This window comes from Heteronotia binoei, chromosome 4 (assembly GCF_032191835.1).
Source record: "Heteronotia binoei isolate CCM8104 ecotype False Entrance Well chromosome 4, APGP_CSIRO_Hbin_v1, whole genome shotgun sequence".
Lineage (NCBI taxonomy): Eukaryota > Metazoa > Chordata > Lepidosauria > Squamata > Gekkonidae > Heteronotia > Heteronotia binoei.
The window spans coordinates 25,698,203-25,725,272 of record NC_083226.1 but is presented as its reverse complement, the minus strand read 5'-3'; the positions used below and the strand labels follow the sequence as shown (position 1 = coordinate 25,725,272).

The 27,070-nt window shown below is 43.4% G+C and overlaps 1 protein-coding gene across 1 annotated transcript in view; it reads right to left on the bottom strand.

The window, feature by feature from the left end:
- Window positions 1-1,527: 1,527 nt before the first annotated feature.
- B4GALT1 (beta-1,4-galactosyltransferase 1) overlaps window positions 1,528-27,070 on the bottom strand; it is a 62,923-nt gene continuing 37,380 nt past the window's right edge. Inside the window, exons 3-6 of the mRNA XM_060236987.1 lie at window positions 14,277-14,464; window positions 11,014-11,136; window positions 6,462-6,566; window positions 1,528-3,927 (exon numbers count right to left, since the gene is read on the bottom strand). Of these exons, the coding sequence (XP_060092970.1) occupies window positions 3,792-3,927; window positions 6,462-6,566; window positions 11,014-11,136; window positions 14,277-14,464 (552 nt within the window). The 3' untranslated portion in view covers window positions 1,528-3,791. The remainder of the gene's footprint in view (window positions 3,928-6,461; window positions 6,567-11,013; window positions 11,137-14,276; window positions 14,465-27,070) is intronic.

Here is a 27,070-nt window from a genome sequence, read left to right as displayed (position 1 = left end):
ATACAAGAGCCTCTCAGAGAATCCTCTCACAGACATTCAACTAACTTCTCAAGGCATGTTTTCTAGAATTTCTATGATGATATCTCCCAAACTGTGTTAAAGCACATTTTAGAGGATGAGATACCTCTCCAATTACAGCCAAAATCATGTATAGTTTCCACATTCACCTGTGAAAGCCCAAGCAGTTGGCTCAGTACATTTAAAAAAAGATGTGAATCCAACAAAAAGGGCTACCAGATGAAGGAAAATATGGTCATTCCCTCCAAGCCCTGAAATTATGTTAAGTACTACAGAACAAGACACACAAGTCAGAACATTAACTTGCCAAACTCACAGCCTATTTTAACACTACTCTCCCTAGAAGATTCTGGGTTCCCTACCACCCCACACTTGCTGTGAGGAGGAGAGCTCAGAGAGATTTAAATGTGGGATCTCTTCTATTCCTCTCAGTCTTTAAAGAGGATTTTTATCTACAAGGGTCAGGGGATCCTACATTCAAATCCTTTAATATTGAGGGAGAAGTAGTATGCAGGCCTTTTGGGTTACCAGAGAAATATGAGAATTCAGGGCCTCCAGTTGAGACCTTTTACACACTGATCTGAAAACAGGAGAATTTGAGGTTGCTCATCATTGTGGTACTAAGGGCAGCAAAATACCATCCATGCTACAAACTACAAAGTTGGGAAACTACTGAGTTTCACTCAGTTTGTCCAGGTCAATTGCAGGTTCTTTCCTTTGGCACAGTTTCCTGGAGAACTACAATGGGAAAAGCTAAAAGTTTTCAGAAAAGAACTGGGGGAAAGAGAAGAACCTGCACCCTTTTAAAATAAGGTTAAGATGACTGGAACTAAGGATACGCCTTGTGGCAGTGCAGCCTGAGGTGAAATTTGTGAGGAACATGACACAACTGTGTTCCTCTAAGGCACTTTCTGGAGGTGACGTAGCTTATATTGCTGCAGTAAGAGAATGGGGTGGGTGAGAAAGCTATGCTCAAAGCCTCTATCCCTTCTCCTTTATGTGTGATATACGCAGACCTGTTAAATGGCTTGCTACAAACGTGGCTGAAATATGGGATGACCAATCTCTTGAACGGTTGACTACTAAAAACCCACTGTAAAACAAGATACAAGAATATTTTTTTAAAAAAGAATTTAAGAACAAAAAAAGAATGTTGAGGCTCTGGGATAAGCCTTCTAAGCTGATAATATAATAACACTGCAACTTTTCCCCAGGAAGAATTCTGGAAGGAAGGGTAAACTGGGAAAACAGGGCATGCAAACAGTCCCTGGTTTCAAAGGCACTAACTCTGACTGCGAAACAACTAAAACAGTTTATACACGGAGATGCTGGCTCAATCTCCACAGACATAAAAAAGGCATATTTGTGCTACCCTTTTAAGTGACTGCTGAGTAAAAGAATGCAAAGGCAACCCCACAGGGGTGGCTTCTGCAGAATGCAAGGCATAAACTACCCTTTTCAGTCTGGTTTGAACATCATTTGGTCTGTAGTTTACATTGACAGATGCTGTTTTATGATGCAATAAAAGTTTTATATGCACTTTCCCCCCATAATATCTTGTTTAACACACTGCAACAATTAAAGAACAACAACAACAGCAAATTCAAGTTTTACAGAAACACTCAGCAAGAAAAACATTTTTTCTTTGACATTTGCACAATATTTAGGCTTTTAAGGTAGTAAAACATACCTGAAGAAAACACAAAGACGGGCCACAGTTTGAGCTCACGGTTGCATACTATTAGCCATTCCTTGGTGAGTGAATGTAACATAAAGCAAAAGGCAATTCAACATTCAGACATAAGGGGATCGAGAAACATTACCGTACTTATGCTAGTTAGGCTATTTATGCAACCCAGTGATACAATTTAAAGGGTCTTACTGAACAATTTACACTGTGTAACTCTTGACTTCAGTGGCAGAATGCATCACTAGTCACCAGTTTACCTTCTCTACTATAATCCACAGAGTGAGCAATGGGGCTCAGGCTACCTGAAGGAATGAAAAGAAGGGGAGGTGGTTTCTGACTCCCCCTGGTCTCTGATTCCATCCAAGGTTCCCTGGAATGCTTACACAATGTCCCCCACACCACTGAAGCTATCTCTTGTTCGCTTATACCTTGCAAACTTGCCTCATATGTTGGTTCCATGCGAATGCCATTGACTACAGATGAAAAGGTATGGTATCGGCATGTGAAATCTTTGGCCATCTTGTACCTTCTAGTCTTAGAGTCTTTGTCTATGCACTTCTACCTGCATGCTCAAAAAGTCCAAGCTGGGAGTGCTAGGAAACCTTTGGGCAGTTGTTACCTAATGTGCCCGTCGGCTCCTTTCAGCATCTGATGATCATGGCTGTGGACAACAGTTACCATCTTGAATGCAGCCAAGCCGGTGGCTTGTCAGTCATTTCCCGAAGGAGACCAGTTCACTCCTTGCAGTTGGGCAGAACCTTTCCTCTGGAAAAGCTGCAATTTACAGTCGTTTACACAGCGGGTCGTTCTGCTCCACTTGCAGAAAACACCAAAGAGTTTCTTTCTACAAGCTAAGAGAGTGAGAAACATGGCCAACTTTTTTTCTTCTAACAAGGATTACTCTGCTGTGGAGGGGTCGCAAGGAAGACAAGATGGGAACGTCAGTACTTCAAGCCTTGCCTGCAGGAATGACTTTTGGAAGGAACCATCTATGTTCCAAACAAACAAACAACTTGCCCTGTGTAACATGATGCAAGGCTCAGTGTGAAAACCCAATCAGAAGTGATGCAGGCCAGCCACGTCAACACATGACCATCAGGAAAAATGATGGCCACACCAGTGAGCAGAAAAAAAACCCCAAGAATAAGGCACAAGGAGAAGAAGAACAGTATAGATTTCAAGGCTCAAGGTGGAAGCTGGAAAATGCTTCCAGAAGATCCCCTGAAGAAGCTTATAGTGAAACACGCAGGGATCTATTAAGAGCTGAATGTGTGACCGTGACCATGAAAGTTAATTTTTTTTACTATATAATTTTTCTCAGCAAAGAGGCCAGAACTACTCAAATCCCCTCTGCCAGTGGAACTGAAGGCCATTGTTATGCTCTGCATGAATTTTACTTTGAATTGCAATTACACCAGAATGACTGCGCTGTGTATGTGTGTATATACACATATGTATATATACACACACACCTGTCAAAGTATGTACACTAAATACATTAGCAGCATTTTCCAATCCTTCATACTGTAACTAAAGCACTGACATTTTCATACATTTTAACCTAATTTCAAAATTTAAATGGCAAAAGGGGGGGGGGGGGGGGCAAAAAAAGTAGACCTAAAATGACAGAAAAGACACGGTCATTTGTCCACCATTAATCTTCCCCAGCCGTGTGCAACAATTACGTCAAATGGAGAGTACTGCAGCAAATAGGCATGGGGACAATCCCAACCAGGAAGGCCTTCTGTGCAAATGAATGGGATGCACACACAAGCATAGTTCCCATTCATTTCAATGGACTGTGCCTGTCTTCTCTGCTCCCTGGCTCCCTCAAAAACAGACAGAATTTCATAGTTCTATGTACAGTTCCTAAAAAAGGGGGGGAGAAAGAGCTAGAAAGCTGCATGTACAACAAAGTTTGAGGATTAAAATCCTTGCTTGTCCAGCAAACATAAGTGCCTCAGAACGGCAACAGAAGGCATCCTTTATGATGTCCGTTGTAATAAAAATATTGAGCTGTAAAACCAGCGGGATGAATAGCCCCTGGTTAAGTTTTCCAAGTCTTCCGTCACGTCTCTCAATACTAGCTTTTTGGTGACCCAACATCCACTGTGATTTTTGTATACAAGCGGAATCGTTCAGTATCTAACACCTTGTAATGCAGAGTGTTCAAGCCATCCGAATTCATTGTCTCCTTTGTGTGAGCAATTTTGTTAAACCTGTGGACGGAAAAGAGAGTTTTAGTATTGGGAAAATAACTTGCTCCAGCCTATTCAGTCCCCCTCCCCACTCCCGCCAAGAATAAAAATAAATGTTTTATGTAGTCCAGTGTTCAAATACAAACACAAACATTAGGGACTCTCACAGAACACTAACCCAGAATCTGTTATATTAGACCTTTATTGAATCTATCAGTTTGAAGATGGAACACAAAAATTCAAGTGTCACATTCTTATTTATATATTTACTTAATTTGTATTCTTCTCTTCTACCCAGTGGGGGCCCAAAGCAGCTCACATCATTCTCTTCTCCATTTTATCCTCACAACTGTCCTGTGAGGTAGGTTAGGCTGTGAGAGTGTGACTGGCCCAGGGTAACCCAGCAAGCTTTCATAGTGTGAACAGGCATTCGCACCTGGATCTCCCCAGTTACTAGTTCAATACCCTTAACCAGGGATAGAATTCTAGCAGCAGCTCCTTTGCATATTAGGCCACACACCCCTGATGTAGCCAATCCTCCAAGAGCTTACAAAAAAAAGAGCCTTGTAAGCTCTTGGAGGATTGGCTACATCAGGGGTGTGTGGCCTAATATGCAAAGGAGTTCCTGCTAGAATTTCACCCCTGCTCTTAACTACTATGCCACAATGGCTTTTTATGAGGCAAAATTAATAAGAGTAATTTGCGTGTCCATTTAAGTTTGAGTCAAAACCAAGTTCAACACAAGGACAGCATGATCATTCACAAACCTGTTCTATTCACATCTAAACTGGAGAAAGAAGATCAACATTTTACAAAAGGGGTGCTCCCTGTATTTCATTTCTTGTTCTGTCACTTCAAGCACTTTCCCCCTTCCAGCATGATTCTGACATGAGTGGAACAGTAAGAAAATAATTAAAGTAGAAGAATGCAGGAATGGTTGTATTCCCCTAAACTTGTGTGCCCTTCTGGTTGTGAGCAGCACATCTTTTCTACCTTCTATCTCATTTTAGATACAAACTAGGCACAGAATTGAAAGACCCAATGTGGCTGGCCCCACATGGCCCTAAAGTACATCAGTAGATCACACATAGTCATTCAGCCACTGAACAAAACTAGCACTTTTCTAACCTGATCTATGCTTGCAGCACAGTGAGATGGTAATGAAGTGGTGGAACACAGAGGTGGTAGAACAGACTGTACCACTGCAAGGGAGGGAGTATATTATTTTAAAAGTGGTAAGCTGCAGTACTGCAGCCCAAGTTCTGCTCACAATTTGAATTAGATCCCGGCAGAACCTGGGTTCAGGTAGCCGGCTCAAGGTTGACTCAGCCTTCCATCCTTCCAAAGTTTGTAAAATGAGTACCCAGCTTGCTGGGGGTAAAGTGTAAATGACTGGGGAAGGCAATGGCAAACCACCCTCTAAAAAAAGTCTGCCATGAAAATAATGTGAAAGCAACGTCACCCCAGAGTCGGAAATGACTGGTGCTCGCACAGGGGACTACCTTCATGTCCATAATGTCCAGTGTGCAGAAAACTAGAATAGCATGCTAGGGTAGAATCCTTCTCCTTAATTTTGCAGGGAAGCTTTGAGATGAGGAAACACCCTTCCCACCTACAGTCCATTCTACCATCTCATTCTCTTGCGTGTGTAAACCAGGCCTGAGAAATGCAGTGAAGTGCATAAGAAAGGGAAAGCTCTACAAACGATGCTTTTCACATGAGGAGGTGAGCATAATAAGGACAGTGAGGGTTCCTTGAGGAGCCAATCTGGTCACTCTACCAGGGGCCTATTCAACTGTTGCATGGTTGTTAATATATTTTAGTAGGTTTGATTATATTTTAGGTTTGATTATACTTTGTGGTTTTGTTGAGCATTACTTGACCACTTTTTCTAAACAAGGAAGAAAGCACTGTTAGCGTAAGGTAAAGCTTGCCACTGCGTTGCAACCTAATCATGGAGGCCTCACAGGGTTGCCAAGATAAGAGATGAACAGAGATGATTTCCTTCATATGCACGGCCGCCCAACTCGTCCATGGTGGTCTGCCAACCAAGTAATGACCCTGCTTAGCTTCCAAAGTTTGATGAGATCAGGCTACTAGTCTGGGGTATTAGGACTGCTAGATGTTACAGCATGTGTGGGTTTGTGCATGTGTAATCAAGTCACAGCTGACTTATGGCAGCCCTGTAGGGTTTTCAAGGCAAAAGATGTTCAAAGGTGGTTTTGCCACTGCCTGCCTCCGTGGAGCATCCCTGGACTTCCTTGGTGGTCTCCCCTCCAAATACTGACCAGGGCTGACCCTGCTGAGTCTCTGAGATCTGACGAGATCAGGCTAGCCTGGACCATCCAGGACAAGGCACATGGTAAAGTGCAAAACTGAAATCTAAAATGGAAGGATTCCTCAAGGTGTTGCAGATGTTTTCTGTACTCACATTTGAATAAAAGGTTTCTTTTACAATCAGATGTTTTTCACGGAGGGAAAGGACACAGAGCAGAAAGAGAGCATGACTAATTGGAAACGTTTGCACATGTGGCGGATGCAGTGTGGTAGCTTACCTCTGTGGGTTGGGCTCGTTTTTGTTGTCTCTTGAGTGGTGAATCATTCTGCATTTCCCAATGGTAGCATCAGGGCGAGAGATCCCCATGCCTTTAAAAACCAGCCTGCAACGGCAAACATACTTGAGTTGCTGTTATGTCTCTAGCTACATGTTATTGGAAATAGCGTTACTCTCTCTTTTCTGGCGGAAATAAAAATACACAGGGTTTTTTGCTCAACGGAAGTTCTGATTTTAAAAACAAAACCAAACTGGATGGAGGTTAGATTCAGCTGGGTAGCCATGTTGGTCTGAAGCAGCAGAACAAAGTCTGAGTCCAGTGGCAGCTTTAAGACCAACAAAGTTTTATTCAAGGTTTAAGCTTTTTTGTGCCTCTTCCGATTACTTAGTGAACTCATGGCTGAGAGGAGCAATAGCATCCTTCTACCCATGTTCCCTGCCAATTGATCTAAAGAGGATAATGCTTCTGGTGCTGGAGGGAATAGACATCCATCATCACTAGTAGCCATTATAACTAGTAGCCATTCATAGCCCCATCCTGTATGTATACACACACTATACAAAGGAATAGTGGCTCTCTAAGTACTGTATACTGTCTTACATAAAACGCTTCATACTAAACATTCTAAGTACATAAAACCTCATCTTCAAAAACATTTTACTCATTCCAAAAGCGAAAACATTTTATAGCAGGATTCTTGTTCACTGCACTTTCAAATTTCCAATTTTTCCCTTTAAAAATGTTGTTGGAGAAAAAAAGACAGAAAACAAAATCCACACACACACCCTGAATTTTCCTGAGTTTTTTTCTCCCGGCTTTCGCATCTCTAGTAGTGAGCACTGAGAAAACAAGTTTTTCCAGGAACATTAACACATTAATGAAAACATCCTGCTGCCAGAGGTTTGACCCAAATGGTGGGAAACTGGACTCTTGTTTGGTCTCTGACTCAAAGAACAGCAGCTAAGAGACAAAGAAAACAGTGACTCTGCACAATGCAAAGCATCAGGCTCAAGTCCTGGATCTTCCGTCAGCTTGGTTTGAGCGCAAGCCAGCAAGAAAAGGACACAATATGCAAGAAACAATCCCAGGTCCCGTCTGGACACAAGCCACTGCAGGCTAAAATTTGCAGTTGAGATTGCTGCTGGAATGACCTGCTAGCTACGCTTTTCTTAGCTGCTGCTGCAGGAAACAGCAGGGGGGAAAAATGGCAGGTGAGCTAGTCTGGCTGAGACATATGTGTGGGTTACAGACTTTTGTCCTCCTCCTTGCCTAGGCTTCGAGCTAAACCACATGTTACAGCAGCCACAGGTCCAACCTGTGGTTGCCGACACCACTATAGAGGGAAATTCAGCTGTTTAAAAATGCTGCCATGAGGATTGGGCTGCAGCAGCACCAACTGATCTCCCCTCCCATACCTTTTAAAGTGCCAAAACAGCTGGGAAGAACTGTTTTGGCACTTGAAAAGGCATGCAAGGGACAAGATCACCCAGTGCAGCTGTGTACAGGCTCGAGGCAATTTTCAGACAACGAAATTTTCCTCTAAAATGGTGTTTCCAGCCATGGGCTAGTCCTGCGGCTGCTGGAACACATGGTTCAGCCATTATCCTAGTGTCTTGGCTGATTAGTTCTGGCAAATAAGTATCGCTTCTACGCATGGAAGCATCTGCCAAAGTGGCCCCTTGTAGACTACAAATGAATAACAGAATCATGCGAGAGCAAACGGGGTAACAAACGTATTTATAGGATAGCAACTTCTGCGGATTTATTCGCAAGGCTTGCCCTAGCACCGTTGCAAAACATTAGCGCCTTGTTGCTTCTAGTTCTAACTACATGGCAAGAACCAGAGGAAGAAAGCAGTATGTAGAAATAGAAGCCATGTTCCTGCTGCAGTCTTAAAAAAGTGGACAACATGTTTACAAATGGCACTCTTCCAAATGTAAGTTTCAAAGCATGGTGCTCCTCCAGAAACAGTGATGAAGAAAAGTGAATCGAATCAGTTTGAAATACCATTTTTTTTTTCTGGCGTGTTCTTTTCTGTGTGCACACCAGTTTCCAGACCCATTTTGGAATGGGCTGAAATCCAGCACGTGCCTCTACAGCTGTCTGGAATAGTGCCTGTACCGCATAGACCTGAGACACCTGTTAAAACGAACGACCATCCAGCAATACTCTGCCGTTTCATGGTGCTTCAAGTCACTGTTTCCCACTCTTCCTTCCACCCTGTCAGCCAAGCATGTCGTTCCCTTGTCGCTGTCCAAATTAACAGAGCAATCTGTTTGAGCACTTTGATCCTGTGAGATTCACTTGCTTGGGCTGGAGGCTAGTCAGGCAAGGAGCCTCTAAAAAAAAAAGGAACAGGATGGTACTGGAAAGACATTGTTCCAGTTATACAGCAGAGCAGATGACTATCTTGTAAGATGTATTTTTGGTACCAGAATGAAGGCTTCTTGTTTGTCTTATTCCACAGTCTGTGTGTGCCTCTGCATGGGACACAATCAAGTGGTCTGCCATTTAGTTCATCACCATGGCTGTCACTGTCTCCTTCCTCCTATTTCTAAAAATTGATTTGGAACATGTGCAAACTTAGTGCGTTTTCGCACTGACCTTACTCCGGAGCGACGTCCCTCTTCACCGCGCAGCGTCTGCGCGGATTTCGCACTAATTGCTCCGCAGAACCCGGAAGAGCCACAAAGTCCCGCGGCTTTTGCGTCGCAAATGTAAACCGCCAAAAACCAGTTTACATTTGTGACGCAAAAGCCGCGGGACTTTGCGGCCCTTCCGGGTTCTGCGGAGCAATTAGTACGAAATCCGCACAGATGCTGCGCGGTGAAGAGGGACGTCGCTCCGGAGTAAGGTCAGTGCGAAAACGCCCTTACTAAATAAATACTCTTCTAAAACTATACGTTAGGTGAAGTAGCCAAAATCTGCCTCAAACTTTGATTTGAGAGGTGTGGGTATTTAAACAGGGCTTTAATTTTACTTTTTTTTTTTCCTACCATGGACTCACTTTACCAAGGCCAGCCCTAGACTGTCTGGCACCTAGGCAAGGCTAACTTCTGGCGCCCCCCTCCCACACTGATAACATGACCAAGTCATGCGGGGTCAGCCAATTCAGCACCCCCCAGAAGTCCAGTGCTGTGCTGGATCAATGCTTTCAGCCTCTTACAGTGCAACGATAAACACGAGTTACACTCTTTTAAGCCCACTGACTTTAACAGGTGCAACTATAATAATAATAATAATAAAATTTTATTTATATCCCACCCTCCCCGCCAGAGCAGGCTCAGGGCGGCTAACAACATCCATAGGTATACAATACAATAAATATACAGACTTTAAAATTAACATTATTTAAAGGCAATTCAGTTCAATTCATGTAAAAACAATTCAGTAAACAAAATCATGTTGGCGGGTCCCTTTATTTAACAATCATAAATCAGCAGTCCGTAAAAGCCAGCTTAAAAAGGGTGGTCTTGCAGGCCCTGCGGAACTGGTCAAGGCTCCGCAGGGCCCGCACCTCCTCCGGGAGCTGGTTCCATAGGCATGGGGCCGCGATGGAAAAGGCCCGTGCACGAGTGTTCTGAAGTTTAGCCTCTTTTGGCCCAGGGATGGTCAGCTTGTTTTTCCCTGCTGACCTCAGTGCTCTCTGGGGCTCATATGGGGAAAGACGGTCCCTCAGGTAGGCCGGTCCTCGGCCATATAGGGCTTTAAAGGTAATGACCAGCACTTTGTACCGGTTATGTACCGGGTTCGCTACAAAGTGGATAGCATTGCTACTTTGGATAGCATTGTCAGTTTCCCCCATCTGCCAAGAGGCTAAGCTAGATGTCTATTGGAAGAAGAAGAAGAAGAAGAAGAAGAAGAAGAAGAAGAAGAAGAAGAAGAAGAAGAAGAAGAAGAAGAAGAAGAAGAAGAAGAAGAAGAAGAAGAAGAAGAAGAAGAAGAAGAAGAAGAAGAAGAAGAAGAAGAAGAAGAAGAAGAAGAAGAAGAAGAAGAAGAAGAAGAAGAAGAAGGAGGAGGAGGAGGAGGAGGAGGAGGAGGAGGAGGAGGAGGAGGAGGAGGAGGAGGAGGAGAAGAAGAAGAAAGGAGGAGAAGAAAGAAGGAGAAGAATTGCAGATTTATACCCTGCCTTTCTCTCTGAATCAGAGTTTCAGAGTGGCTTACAATCTCTATCTTCTTCCCCCACAACAGATACCCTGTGAGGTGGGTGGGGCTGAGAGAGCTTTCACAGAAGCTGCCCTTTCAAGAATAACTCCTACGAGAGCTGTGGCTGACCCAAGGCCATTCCAGCAGCTGCAAATGAAGGAGTGGGAAATCAAACCTGGTTCTCCCAGATAAGAGTCCAGACACAACCACTACACCAAACTGGAAAGAAGAGTCCTGAATGGATGGGAAGCAGATGACATGATACTTTGAACATTCCACAGAAAAAGACTGCAAGTCAGCCAGTTCACAGAACAAGGAGTACTAGAAAAGTATTGCATCCAAATTACATGTTTGACTTTCTGCTTGCAAAAACAAGCTCCCCTAAACAGCAATAGAAACGTCTTACCTGTTATAGATGTCATCATCTTCACCTCCCCAACCCCAGTAATTATTGGGAAACCCGTTGATTTTTTCAAATTGTTCCTTGCTCAAGGCAGACACGCCTCCAAAATACTGATTATAAGGTAAGCTGGAAGAGAGATGGGGAAATCATTAATATGGTCAGGGTCTGCTGCTGTTAGAAAAGGACTAAACTGCTAGCAAGAAGTTGTGAATTAAAGTAATGTGAACAAATATAACATCAGGGATTTCAGGACACATGCAATCAACCCCATCCCCGCTTCCCAATATGTGCACTAGGACAAAAGAAACATCTATGCAGCTGTTCTCACATTAACGACTTGTGTTGTGTGTGTGTGGGGGGGGGAGAAATAATTTGAAGTCTAAACCAGTCATGTCTTGGGAATTCCATATTTGGAGCTCCTTCGGATTTTTTAAAATCTTAATGTTCAGTTGTCTGGGGACCTGGTATGGATCAGGACCACTGCACACAGGGAAGTAGATTTTAACCTCTCCCTTTGTACCACGTTCTCAACCTGCAATGGCCCAGGAAACTTCTGTTTACTATGTTGGGCTAAATTTACAATTTCTGGTTAGGAAAACAGAAAAGAGCTAGATTTGAGTCCAGTAGCATTTTAGAGACCAACGGATCTGATGAAGGGAGCTTTGACTCTTGAAAGCTTATGGCCCTGAAAAGCTTGTAAATCTCTATGATGCTCCTGAATTCGAATCTAGCTCTTCTACAGCAGACCAATACTACAACAGAGACCAGCAGTTTCAGAGGGTAGCTACCCTCTGAAACTGATCAGGAAAACAATAATGATGGGGGGGAGCCTTAAAACCCCCTTCATCATGTGCTGCAGGCCTGATCCAAATTGGCTGCCGCGTGCCTGAAAATTGCATTAAAAAAAAAAATCAGGAGTGCCAAACATGGAACTCCCAACACTCAGCTGGTTTGGCCCTGAGAACGTAGGGAGGAATAGCTGTTTCCCTCGTCTTCTGAGCAACTGATATTTGGATCCAGTCCTACTGAAGGCATTCTGGCCCAAGGGCAAGACAAGGGCAGAGTTATTTGCATTCAGGCATGTGCAACTCTGATCATTTTCAGTGAACTAGAAGGCCTTTTGGCTCTGAAATGGTTATTCTGAAAGAGGATATGGAAATACAGCTATGCGTACTTGATGTGGGATATCACACCCATTCTCTATTGCTTGAGGCTGTGGTACTGATACAACCTGACTTAGCCACACAGCTTCTAGACAGCTTTCAATAGTATGGAGTTCACGGCTACACCCAGAGATCAATCACGTTCCAGGATGTTAGTGACAAGGAGTGTGAAACCCATCTTGCACAGCTGCAATGTTTGAGGGGAGTGTTTTATCAATGTACAGGAACAGTGATTCAGATGTTTCCATAAAAATAATAAATTAACCAAGAATTTAGCAACCACAGCCTGGCCTGGATAGCCCAGGCAAACCCCGGCTCCATCAGATCTTGGAAGTTAAGCAGGGTCGACTGTGGTTAGTACCTGGATGGGAGACTCCCTTAAAATGCCAAGTCAGGAGGACAGGGGCACGCTGTATTCAGCCACCTCTCTGAATATCCTCCAGGCTCCCAGTAGGGCTCAGTCCCCAGAAGTTGCCATCTCTTCCAGGTGCAGACATACACAAAATACAAAAAATACCAAAAAATTCACCCCAGGTTTTGACAAACTGTTGCGTGTGACGGTCTTGAATGTATTGAGAATAAGAGTTTGTGATTTTTAAAAACATGAGAATTTACTAATTGAAAATCCGCTGAAGACTTTCCCTTCAAGATGCATAAACAATACAGTAAATCGACACCATTATTTTTAGAATAATTTTAGTTACAGTGCATGACAATAATTTTTCATCCTCCCCCCAGCAGCAATAGCAAATATATTAATGGAAACGTATCAGCTTTATTTTTCTGCTCTTTATTAAAAGCTCAGGATTTCAGATAATAACTCTCTTGCCCAAATAGAAAGTCTATCTGTTTGCTTTACCCAAACTCGTCTAACCTGAGCTAGTTTGGTGTAGTGGTTAACTGTGCGGACTCTTATCTGGGAGAACCGGGTTTGATTCCCCACTCCTCCACTTGCACCTGCTAGCATGGCCTTGGGTCAGCCATAGCTCTGGCAGAAGTTGTCCTTGAAAGGGCAGCTGCTGTGAGAGCCCTCTCCAGCCCCACCCACCTCACAGGGTGTCTGTTGTGGGGGAGGAAGGTAAAGGAGATTGTGAGCCGCTCTGAGACTCTTCGGAGTGGAGGGCGGGATATAAATCCCATATCTTCTTCTAACCTGTAACCCTTGTCAGGATTCTGGTCATCACGCATTTAGCACTGCTGATTTCATGCAGGGGTGTTCTGATTCCTTGGGGCTTAAGAACTTGAAGGGAAACTCATACCCATCCCATTGATGTGGGGCTTACTAGCAGAGCATCTACTTTGTATGCCCACGCAGAAGAGGGTTTACAGGTTCAGTTCCTGACATCTCCAGTGAAAAGGATCAAATAACAGATTAATGTGAAAGACCCCTAACTGGGACACCCCACCAGTCAGAGTAGATAATACTGACCTCGGGATAGATTAAAGATCTGTCTTAGGCAGCTTAATATGTTCATGTTGCTTACCAACTGCAGAAAGATAAAACCAGTGACCAACTCCTCCCTGCCAAATCAAAAAGTCTCTCTTCTCTTGCCCTGACCAGGATAGCCCAGGAAAGACCAATCTCATCACATACTTGGAACCTAAGCAGGCCCGACCCTGGCAAGTACGTGGATGGGAGACATCCAAGGAACACCAGGGCTGGGACACAATCAAAGTCATTTCTCTGAATGCCCAAGCCTCCAGTAGGGGATGCCAGAAGTCAACCATGACTTCCAGGCATTCATATGTACACAAAAAATAAAGAAAAAGATCTATCTTCTCTTCACAACCTCATTACTTCTCTACTGCTTTTGATATTACTCTCCCGACTAACTCCCTCCATACTGCAAATTTTCATGATTCTGTCCTCAGCCAATCTCTTATCCAGTGTTTCCACTGGTAGAAGCTCTTCCTCTGGTTTCCTTCTCTCTGAAATCCTTGCTATGCCCCCATCTCCCTGTACCCTTGCTGTACCTGTTCGCTTTCTACACACGTTGCTGGGGAGACCCGCCCAAAAGACCTGTTATCAACCCATCATTGACGTCAACGGATACGCTGTCACTTGACTGTTTGGCAAATAAATGTTAACGACTGATCTCTTACCGAAATCCAAACTTGTCCATAGAGACAGAAAGGTGCCTGGGCTGGTCGTAACACTTGTAGGTATTTCTGTCATCCATAGGGATCAGATCGACATCGCTAAACACAAAGCAGTTGTAATCATATTCTTTCAAAGCTTCTACAAAGCCTATGTTCAGAAGTTTTGCGCGATTGAATGTTTCTTCTCCTCCCTGATACAAGAAAAAGAAGAGCAATTCAACACCTAAAGCAGAGCCCACCCAGCATTTCGCTTATGCATTGAAGCCCCGAGCCGTTGCAAGCAGCAATGCAGGCATGCAAGGAAGGGGGAAAGAATCATTCAAGCTTGTTATCTGTCATTTGTTTTTCTGCCCAACATAAGCTAAAAATTACTGTCTTGCTTTCCTCACAGGCCTTCAGTTGGATGCTTGTGTAGGCTGGAACACAGATTAAGCTGCTGCTGGTGGTGGGGATAAGGTTACTAGTTCCATGATGGGGAACTCCTAGAGATTTGGAGCCTGGGGAGGACATGAACCTCAGTGGGGGTTCCATGCCATAGCGTCCACCCTCCAAAGTATCCACTTTCTCAGGGAAACTGATTTCTGTAGCCTGGAGATGAGCTATAATTGTATTGATTGCCAGGTCCCAAATGGAGGCTGGCATCCCTAAGTACCTTTATAAGTGCCACCCTCCGTGTCATGCTTTCTTTCCTTCCTTCCTTACCAATAATTCAAGTGAGTCACCAAAATTCTAGCTAAATTTCTTATTTAAAGAGGAGAGATCTACCAGCTGCAGACTGAACCTTTCTCTGTCTTGGGAACACAGTAATTGAAGTTGTTTGGACTAGTGGTTCTGAGTTGCTAAATTACAGGATTCCTGGATTTATCCATCGATGCTTTAACAAAAGCATTTTCCTTATTTAAAATAAATAGGGATCAAGATCAGATTCCAGTAAGGACAGAATGAATGACGGCAGATGGCAAAAAACACTACAAGTAATCATATCTTTACATCATTTGTTCCCATCGAACCCTCATTGCAACCGACTTTCCCCATTCTTCGCCACTTTCTGTTTTACTGTCCAATGAGTAAGAATGACCTGGAAGGTTTAATTATATTTAGGTGTATCATCCAACTAGATCTGGCCCATGGTTTCTTTGTTGGCCTGTCCACAATTCCTTTCTTTCAACCACAGAAAGGTGGAGTATGGCATAACAAACCAAGAATTTATATTTACCAAGGGAAGAGATTGTAAGAAGGCTAGCGAGGTTGGGGTCATACTGTTAAATGTAACATAGCAGTAGATATGGCCCTATGTACTTTGTAAATGTTTGCACTGGGCTACTGTCTACCACATGGCTGTGAGCTGGCTGAACTTCTGCTAGCATCCTTCAGTCCTAACTCCAGGACTGACTGCAGATTCTAACCTAGATGAGTTTACGAACACCCAATTCTACCCTGACAGCTATTCTGGGCCATGTTACAACTGGAGGACAGGTAACAGGAAATATGGACGAAAGCTTCCTTCTTAGGATAGACATACGGAACAGAGTGTTGAGGACTCCATGATAATTCTGGAACAGTATTTGCATGTAATCCACAGACGATGCTAACAGGATATCACAAAAGAGGTCTGAGGGTCTCCCTTGGATGCCTCCTGAGCTGTGTGCAAATTTAGGCTGTCAGTTGTGTTCAGAGGCAGTGAACTGTAATCCTGTCGACTGCAATTGTGGCAAGGGTCAGAAACAAAAGCCAATTTAAAAGCTCCCACTCCAGTTTGTCACGTGTGACTGGTCCACTTCTTATCAAAATACCTAATTTTGAAGTCCTGGCCCCCAAGTGGATAGCAGAACCTGCATGAAGGTTATCAGGGCATCCATCAGCGCAAGTCTATTCTTGTCACTGGGCTTAGGAAGGTGTGGCCTTGCTTACAAACTCACTTTTTAAAGCAAGTTTCCTCAACTGCATGCATGGTGGCCCAATGAAATGACTAGTTTGCCATGGAGATAGATTCAGGTTGGTCTGAAGCAGCAGAACAAAGTCTGAGTCCGGTGGCACCTTTAAGCCCAACAAAGTTTTATTCAAGGCATGAACTTTCATGTGCATGCACACTTGTTCAGATACAGTGAAATGGAAATTACCAGTCCATACATATAAAGCAGAGCGTGAACACTAAATTAGCATGCAATATAATGAAGATGTTTATCAGATACAGAAATAACAAGCTTAGTTTACATGGTTACCATTTGTTTGGGTCTAATGGTGGAGAAATACAGGGAAGGAAATAAATACGTGTAAACTGAAGATTGATGTATCCTTAATTGTGGGATGCTGAAAGCAACTAATTGAGACGTTCAGTTTGGGTATAGTTCAGCTCAAATATACTACCTACCCACATACCTAACACTTTGGGCATGTGAAATAATCCCACTTTCTGTACCGGCTTGACAAAAATGCATAGCATAACATGAGCCTACAAAATGGTCATTTCCTCCGCCAGGCCTGCAAAAGCCTCACATGGATAGTGCTGGCAAGCCCTATTTTGGTGCCAGAGCAGGGCTAACTCTGGCAAGTACTTGGATGGGAGACCTGGAAGGAATACCAGGGCCAGGATGCAGAGGTGGGCAATATCAAGCCACCTCTCTAAATGTCCAAGCCCCACTAAGGGTTGTCAGAGTCAACCAAGACTTCCAGGCACACACACACAAATACAAAAAAAAAACAATAAATGCAGATGGTTTTGATGCATTCTTATAACTTCGATGTAAACTCAGTTTTGTGCCCAACTAAGTATGCTACCGTCACAGCACCTAATATACCATTAGAAAAGACGCAAGTTACCATCTGTTTGTCATACTGAGCAGGCAGATGGCTAGTCTATTCCATGACTGTGATCAGATAAAATGCAAATGATACCATAAAGGCATAGTTCAGGTCAGTATTTAACTCTAGCTAGCAGACAATTAGTACTGCAAATGCCATGCAGAAACAGAGAAGGAACTTCTGTTCTCATTGAGTCAGTAATTATTTTTATGGAGTTAAAAGTCTTAAGAGAGATGCCTTTCAGCAAAGAGTACATCAGACTCATTTATCCTACAAGTCTAGCTGGCAGTTGCAACAGCCTGCTATCCTGCCTGCATATTAGAGGGGAAGAAAAGGATACAGCTGGTTCTCTGACCCAAATAACAATTTAAAAAAATAGCTAGATGTGTACTTCAGAACAGGAGAATATACTAAAAATGTAAAATTGACCACAGAATTCAGAAATATTGAGACGTTTTGGCAGTAAACTCACAGCAGAATTTACATGTTATATATAGTTCCATGGTTCTTTTTAGAGATTTTCAGTGCAATTCTAAAGAAGAGTTTCATCCTTCTAAATTCATTGGTGTCAATGGGCTTTTAAAGGCATAACTCTGCCGAGGGTGGCAGAGTTTTCTTTCTTTCACACAATCCAGCCACTTATGCTGCATTTTGAAGGGATGCACAGAAAAGCTGGGGATATGGGGGCTTCTTAACCTTTCCACTTGCACCACTTCCACAAAAAAATTACCTTCACACTGTTTTTACTGCCCCCCCCCCAAAAAAAAAAAAGCTGGAGAAGAAATACAACTTGCACCTTTCCCCAGTTTCGAGGGAGGGAGGAATCTGACAGCAATGAAGATCCTGTGAATTTAGGGGGAAGTGTTTGTGAGTTTCCTGCATTGTGCAGGGGGTTGGACTAGATGACTCTAGAGGTCCCTTCCAACTCTATGATTCTATGTTCTAAGGTAGGTAGGTAAGTTATGGTTGCATCCGACCATCTGGGTTGTTCACCACTTCAAAGAAAAACTGCTGGTCAGGTACCCACCCCTACACTAATATTGCAATCCTGAGAATGGTTCAACTCTCTTCCCAACTGCACAGTAAAAACTGTCCAATGAGGACCTTATAGGCTGCAAAAAAGAAGAAAGAAAAGAAAGCTAAAACAAGGCAAACAACCAGCTAAAACAAAGAAGCTCACCAACCTCCATGTGAGAATGTGGGCCATTTAATTCCACATCATTTGACACTTAAAACTGCAGCACTGTCAGTATGGAACAGGTTCACATGAAACTCATAGAGCAGTGATACTTCCTCAGTGGCTCAGAAACCACTAATGGCTCTTCTACCCACTCTTCCCTAATACGACACCTACCTCATTGTGTCAGAAAAGTAGAGCTTGTTGAGAAATGGTGGGGCTTGTAGTGGACAGGTGATTCCCAATATGACACAATAGTCATGAGAAGAACAGATGAGCTGTGAGGCTCTCTGAGGTACAGGTCTCATGCCTCGGATGGAAGGAAATGTTGTTCTTTTGGTTTATGGTAATTGTAAATGTGTAAACTTTGTGAGCTGTGGAGTGAGAGCCACTTCTGTAGAGTCATATTCTATGCCAGAACTGCAATAAAAATGAAACTATTTATCTGTGGGAAGCTGTGTTTTCCCAGAAAGGAGACTCTTCAGTCAAAAATACATGCCTAAAAAGCCTCAGACACAGTGACCCTGCCCTGGAGCAGGCCATACTTGACTTTCTGGCTTCTCCATAGCACCAGAGGGGACTAAGCAGTGTGAGCTGTGAAGGTCTTGCCTCTAATTTCACCTCAGATGAATATATTATATTGCCTCAGAGAAGCCATTAACTGAACCTCTTTGAGACAAGTATTCATAAAGTACTCCGAGCACTTGAAGTGTGCCATAATACATGCTGAATAATTAATGAATACCCCTATAATAATAAATGGAAATATGTTTTTGCCTTCAAAAGAGAATGTCTGATGCAAAGTTTGAAACAGCTGTTTGTTAGAAGTCTCGGATGGAAGGAAATGTTGTTCTTTTGGCTTATGGTAATTGTAAATGTGTAAACTCTGTGAGCTGTGGAGTGAGAGCCACTTCTGTAGAGTCATATTCTATGCCAGACCTGCAATAAAAATGAAACTATTTATCTAATTTAGGGTGCGGATTGAAGGTTGTAAAGTAGATAACAAAGAGGCCTCAGAGAAGCTTCTTGCTAAAGCTGATAATGCATGAAGACAGGACGTATGGAAAAATACTAGAAATTACAGGAAGGTGGGGCATGTTGAGTTAGATAACCCTGGGGGCCTGCCTGCTTGTATTGGGGTGTGAATAAAAATGGTCTGAATGAGAATAACTTTAACTTAGTCAGTTTAAAGGCTTATGGCCAGCTAAGTTCTGCCTTGATATCAAAGTAAAAATCGTTTCAGCACAGTGATGAGTGCGAACCTCATTATTTCTCTGCTTCACTGACTATTTACTACTACTAGCTGGGCCTCAGTATTACATTTAGGAAGATTTCTTCATCAAATAAAAATTGTCTAGCATGTTCCCTGGCTGCTGCTTCCAGTGTTTTATCTCTTCTCCCTCTCTAAACAGCTATGTCTCCTCCCCTAGCCTTGGATTAACCATTAAACAAAATAAGCACACAGGGAAGAAGGGCACTTTGAAGATGAAATATTTTTCTCAGTCATTCCTTCTGTTATGACTGTTCACAACAAATGATAGACAATGGAACCACTAGCACTGAGGGGGGAGAAGTGGGGGCAACTATGCAACAGGATGGGCTGGATGCCTTGTCAACGGCTAAGTACAGGAGCAGATTAGTTTTGAAGACTTAATCAGAGACTTGCAATTTTAAAAAATACACCTCAGCAGAGTATGTGTAAAAGTATAAATAAAGTTATAAGTAGACAACAATACGTATTATTTCGCATCTTTGGATCCATGTATATTGAGATGCTACATACCTTCAAGGTTAGAAAGCAATGGAATAAAATATGTTTTGTTTTGTACAAATAATATTTCTCCGTTAGAATAGTTGTTGTTTTTTAATTGTTCACCAACATCAAATACTGTAGAAAGAGGGTTTTCAAAACTGAAAAGTATGCTCTCAAGTTCATATAATTTCAGTAGAGATAATATCAGGTATGTTGCCTTATAATCTTTGGAAGAGTAATTAAAAATAGTTTTAAATAAATTGTATTTGCATTTTCCCCTTATAATCATTTTTAAATGCATTTAAATATGTTGAAAACCTGCTTTTTTCCTTTTGCCCTAGTTATATTGCTTACAGTTTATATAGCTTACAGCTATTTGGTGTTAAAGAAATATTTTTTTTAAAAAAAGTTTATATTTAATATAGTTATGGGGCCTGGCCTATGTGGCCTGGAAGAAAATTGAATTGTTAATATCTTATTTCACTACCAACACTTATTGTGTCTTACTATCTTGTCAGTTAAGCAATGGAAAGGCTGAGGGCTACCACTACTGGGCTCTATATAGGGCACCAGCCGGCCTCATTTCAGCCCTGTTCTCCCCGATGGAATAACCACTGGTACATATGAACATATGAAGCTGCCTTATACTGAATCAGACCCTCGGTCCATCAAAGTCAGTATTGTCTTCTCAGACTGGCAGCGGCTCTCCAGGGTCTCAAGCTGAGGTGTTTCACACCTATTTGCCTGGACCCTTTTTTGGAGATGCCAGGGATTGAACCTGGGACCTTCAGCTTCCCAAGCAGATGCTCTACCACTGAGCCACCGTGGTGAGAGGGAAGGAGGAGAAGACAGAGGAAGGAACTGCAAGCCAAGTGCTTCCAGCAACGGAAGAGAAGTATAAAAGTCTTTTGATGGACAGCCTCTTTCTTCTTTGCACAAATTATTTATGAAGAAATTATCAGAGAGTTTCCTCTCGCCCACTATTCAATTAAGCAAGGCCATCAAGTCCTCATCTACCTAGGCCCAACTGGTAGAAAAAGAGAGTCAAGCTCTCTTTCAGAAAACAAAAAGCAGCTTGGGTAGGCCCGTGAGTCAAAAGAAACAGCAAATTATTAAGCAATAATGGAGGGATAGGAAAACAGCGATCCTTTCCAGCTTTGTTCCACCCTCACTCAAGACCTACCTTTCTTCCTTCCTTCCTTTCCTTTCAGCAACCCCAGGAAGCTAGTTATCTCAGCAGGCTTCTCTACCCTTTGTGTTCCAAATTAGAAGCCACTGATTTTGTCCTAAGAACTGGTTAGGAGCCACTGAAGTAGCCCTGGAGTCAATTTCTTCGTTGTATTAGAAACTAGCTTTCCATCACTTTACACGTTCATCTTACACTGCAAGTAGTTGGTTGTGTTTATGCATTCCAGTTCAGCCTCTCCAGTGTGGCTGTTTAGCTGTTTTTCGCTCCCCTAACCCCGCCAAGGGTTTTAGTGCTCAGTTCCCTGCTTTTCTCCTGATTATATTGGTCTGTTCCCACTTCCTCTCCAGTGTGGCTGTTTAGCTGTTTTTCGCTCCCCTAACCCCGCCAAGGGTTTCAGTGCACAGTTCCCTGCTTTTCTCCTGATGATATCGGTCTGTTCCCACTTCCTCCTTTCACTGATTCTCTTAAATTTTATCTGCTTTCTAGATTCATATGCTCTTCCATTCTTCTCCTCCAATTTAAGGAAGACCGTACCACCCTAAAGACAGGGAACCGAAGGCAGCTGTTTTTCCCATGCCTCAACAGGAAGCCTGATAGGTAAAGAATACACAATATTAAATTCTTGTGGATCCAGTCCTTCCCACGCATCCCATTCCCAGAAAGGGTACCCTGAGGGAAAAGCAGAGATCTGTGGATATTTCAGTCAGTTTTAAAAGAGACCACACATGGGAAAGCATTTACAAAAACACCCATAACCATGTAAAAAGGAACAGATCCCCAAGACCAGGCTGAACGAGCAAAGGGATTAATTATTTCTGAAGAACTTTCTTCATACTTCAGGTAAGAGCATGTGATAAGATTCTGTGGCTTGGGGATGGTCTGAACTATAAGCAAATTTGGTATCCCTTCAGTGGATTAGCGGCCTGCAAAAAAAGGCCCGCTAGGCATTAATGACTACTGGTGGGTGTTGTCACTTTGGCTCCCTTCAGATGCCAGCTTGGTGTCCCATTACTGGTTGCCTTTTTCCCTTTTTTACCACAGCAGAGGTAGGGTGTTCAGAGCAAAACTCAGTAAACAACAAGTAAAGAAATATCAATTCTAGACCCATCCTGCAAACTCAGTCAGTCAGTCACAGTCAAACTGCTCCAACAGGAAGAGAAGAGTTATACCTGGCTCTTCACTTGGAGTCTCAGAGCAGCTTACAATTCTCCTCCCCTTCCTATCCCCACCACAGACACCCTGTGAGGTAGGTGGGGCTCTGAGGGAGCTGTGAGTGGCCCAAGGTCACCCAGATGGCTGCAGGTGCAGGACTAGGGAATCAAACCCGGCTCTCCAGATTAGAGTCCGCTGCTCTTAACCACTACACCAGACTGGCTATCCAACCCCATTTATTGCATTTCCTGTTTCCATGCCTTCTTTGACTGCAGATAGTGCTGCCAACTGGGAAATTCCTGCAGTTGGCGGGGGGGGGGGGTGGAATGTGGGGGAGGGCAGGGTGTAGGGAAGTAGGGTTGCCAACCTCCAGGTGGGGGCTGGAGATCTCTATAGTACAAAGTGTGGCTCCAGATGATAGAGGTCACTTCCCCCAGGAAAAATTGCTACTTTGGAAGGCGGAGTGCAGGGAAGTATACTGTGTTGAGGACCCTCCCCTCCCCGGGCTCCACCCTCAAAATCTCCAGGTATTTCTCAGTCCAGAGGGCACTGACCTCAGCAGGGTATAATGCCACAGAGTCCACCCTAAAAAACAGCCATTTTTTCCCCCAGGAGAACTGATCTCTGTAGCCTGGAGATCAGTTCTAAAACTGGGAGCTCACCAGGCCCCACAGGAGAGCAAGTCAAAAGGAAGCCTAAAATTGGGCTCTGTGTTTTGGGATAGCATGGAAAATGCATGTATAAGTACAAGGTGCAGATATGAGCTGAAAATCTGCACTTTGGTTTAGGAAAATAAACAGCATAGCCCTTGTGGATATGACGGTCTTCTGAAAAACATGTATGACAGTGCCTGTGGAACTCATGAAACAGCCATGAAGGCTGGGAGGCACCATGGGTAGTGGCAGAGGCATCTGCTTGGCATGCAGAAGGTACCAGGTTCAATCCCTGGCATCTCCAGTTAAAGGATCTAGCAGCAGGTGATGTGAGAGACCTCTGTCCGAGACCCTGGACAGCCACTATCTGTCAGAGTAGACAACACGGTATACGGCAGCTTCACGTGTACTAAGGTATAAGATTCAAATTACCAGGAGAGGGACACTGCCCTGGTGTGAGAAGTTTTCTGGTCCTCCCTATGTCTAGTAAAACCAAACTGGTTCAAAACAGTGAAAACAGGAAATGTATGCCAAAAAAAGTGTTCAAAATCAATTATACAAAATGTGCATGACTACAACTAATAAAAATTGCAACAATTCTGTATCTTAAAGTCTGTGATATGTCACAGTCTCAGCATGCATTAAAAAAAAAAGAGAAAAGCTGCAGACTATATACAACATTAAAAGGCCGCCTGTTTGGTGGAAATTGGTGTTGGCTCCCTTGCACCTTGTCCGCATTTGCTGCAATTTGGAAAGAAGCCTATACCCTTCGGTTTCATTTACGACAAATTTAGAGAAAACCAGTCAGGAAGCAGAAAGTCAACCAGTTTAAAAGCAGCTAGAATGCAGGAAGTGGAAATATATGGGGACAGACAAAGTATTGCAGGCGGCATCCTGATTAAGAGAGAGAGAACATAAGAAAAGAGCTGGCACAGCAAAAACAAACTTTTTTTCTCCAGAAGCATCTTTCAGAGAAGTTTTAAGACTCTCACTTCTTGCACTGACCTCTTCCTTAGGAAAGACAAGCATTCTGCAAATTTAACTCTACGATAACTCTGTCTTCAAGACACACAGAGGCCACAGAGCCATCTAATCTTCCATGCAATGGTACACAACCTCTGCTGTGTACCATAGGATCAAATACACCTACACACCAGATTGACTGCAGCTCCCTCGCACAGAATCTAGATAGGACCAATTTTTTTTTAGCACCTGCAGCTGGGAAAATAAACAAAACTAGCACAGCTTCAACAAATGCAATGGGAATAGGTAAAGAGGCATGTCAGAACTGAACTTAGGATAATGCGAGACAGCATTTATGAAAAAGTAAAGATTTCTGTTTCTGTTTCATGGTACTTTGTTTCTGCCACCATTCTGTTGTGTCCTGGAACAGTGCAGCTGCATCAGCTTTTAGATGCAAATCCTTCTAAACCAGCAGTTTCCAAACTGTGGAATCCCTTCAATATCAATACATTTGACAAAGAAACCCCAGCATGTTACCAGAGATTCTGGAGGCACACTGTCAAGTGCAAAGTCAATGTACAAAGAAGAGATCTAGACCAGTCTTGGCACTTTCTGGGAGCTGTGCACTGGAGAGAAAAGGTTGTGAGCCTGCTGCTGCCCATCTTTCAGGGAAGATTTCCACTGCTACCGAAATCATTGATAACCTTCTGAGTAACCGCAGGATTCCCTGGAACTAGTCTATTCATTAGACAGAAGGAATGATAATGCCACATGGGTAGCTATAAAACAATACAGGAGGGTAGGGGTACCTTAAAGATCAACACAATTTATTCTAGCATGAGCTCTGTGAGTCAGAGTTCATCTCTCTGGTGAAGTGGTCTGACTCACAGAAGTTTATGCTCAGTTGAATTTTGTTTGTCTGCCACTGGATTCTTGTTTTTACTTTCACATAAGGGGTAGTTCATGTCACAGGCGATAACGAACCAGGGTTGCCTGACTGTAAACTGAAGATGTTTAATGGACAGGCCCAAGGCTATGAAAAAGGACAGAGCTTTAAATAAATAAATAAATAAATAAATAAATAATAATAATAATAATAATAATAAAAAAAAATAGCAGGAACGCACAGGAACGCAGTTCCGGCTGCCTTGGTTTCAGGGAGTGCGGCCTAATATGTAAATGAGTTCCTCCTGGGCTTTTTCACAAAAAGCCCTGTGTGAAACTATGCTGATGTGTGGCCTAATATGCAAATGAATTCCTGCTGGGCCTGTTCTATTAAAAAAGCCCTGAAAAAGGATATAGCCATGATTTATTTGATCACACTCCTGTCCCCTTCCTGGAGTGAATAGGACTCTCGTGATGCTCTGTAACTAACAGCACAGACCAAAGGGGCCAGGCAGCTGATAGGATCAGGAGCACCTACTTCCGAACAGCCTTCTACAACTCTGGATCTCCCCTCCATACTGCATCCTCTTCCCCTTTGATCGCCGGGGAGAGGAGATGGGGGGAAAGCAACCCCCTGACCCTGACAGTGGGGGGCAGCTAGCTCAGCAGTGGCTGCTGCTCACATATGTCTCACCCGGGCCTCAAGCAGGGCTTTTTTTGCAGCAGGAACTCCTTTGTATATTAGGCTACACCCCCTTGACGTAGCCAATCCTCCTGGAGCTTACAGTAGGCCCTGTACTAAGAGCCCTGTAAACTCTTGGAGGATTGGCTACATCAGAGGAGTGTAGCCTAATATGCAAAGGAGTTCCTGCTACAAAAAAAAGCCCTGGCTTGGTGGCGGCGGCTGCTTGCACCTGCCCCATCCAAAGTTTGGTCAGCCAGCTTCTGGTGGCTGCAGCGGCCCCTGCCCACTTCACAAGGGACAAGGGCTGCCCCTTGCTTGGCCCCCTGTAGTAGGGAGCAGGTTTGGATGCCCAGCAGTGGATGCCCAGCAGTGACCCCATCCTCAATCTTTACCCAGAGCCCCAGAATCTCCAAGACCATCCCTGATCCAAGGGAGAACTGACGGAACAGAAGGCAAATTAATAGATAAGGACTGCAGGCTCATCACCTGCAGTGATACTACAGAAGGTCCTGTTCTAAGGTTTTGAAAAACAGTTAAAAGTCCAGTGCTATCCACTATGCAGCCAGGAGGCATATTTTGTTGTCCACAGGCCCCAGAGTCAAACCACTGTCCCAAAGGTGTAGAAGACCCAGAAGGGCAAGGGAAGAGAGAATTAAAAAAAAAAAAAAAAGATTTCCAACACACTAACATCTTGCAACTCCGTCTTTCAAATGAAATGCATTTGCACACTGGTTTGAATTAAAATTTGAGATCTTATCTTTTTAAAGGTCTCAGGACAGTTATTTCATATGTACATTAATATCCAGCTTCTAAAAGTGAAAAGCACACTAATACAGCAAGGAAGTGGTTGAAGAGGTATCTCCCATATTCAGCCTCAAACTCACCCAAAGAGACAGCACAGCTAAGAAACTTGTTACTTTCACATAATGAACTTAAAAAAATCCCTGCTCCCTTTTTTTTGTATCATCAAAGTACTCAAAGTTGCTAACGTGTTCTACGGGCTTAAAATGGTAACCAAAGCTTGGCTTGATAAGTCAGCATTACATGTGCTGAACTTTCTTCCTCGAAATGGCTTTTCTAACTAATTACTAGTCAGTTCCAAGAGCCAGCTGGACTTGCGCCTCCGGGAACAGCTGTGCTTCTGTCAAGTCTGGGCAGAATGAACCGTTGGCTGTGCTAAGTGAGCCAATCCCACACAGAAATGCTCTGCTCCAGTGTTACAACATGTCAAACAGCTGGTGCATGTTCTTTCTCCTGTACAAATGTTATCTAAGAAGAATCCAGAGCATAAGAGAGTTGTCTCAGGCACAGCGAGTTCCAAATCTCTCTGGTTCCCTGAACTCGTAGGTTGCAGGGCTTTTTCTCTGCCTTTTAAAATTAAATCCTACAAAAACTATACAATTAGGAAATCCAAACAGCGGATGTAAAGCTTTCTAGTTTATGGGAACACCAAAAAGAACTGTTCTGTATTTCCATGCATGTCATACTGTGGCCAGTGTTCCCTCTAAGCTGAGTTAGTGTGAGCTAACTCACAGATT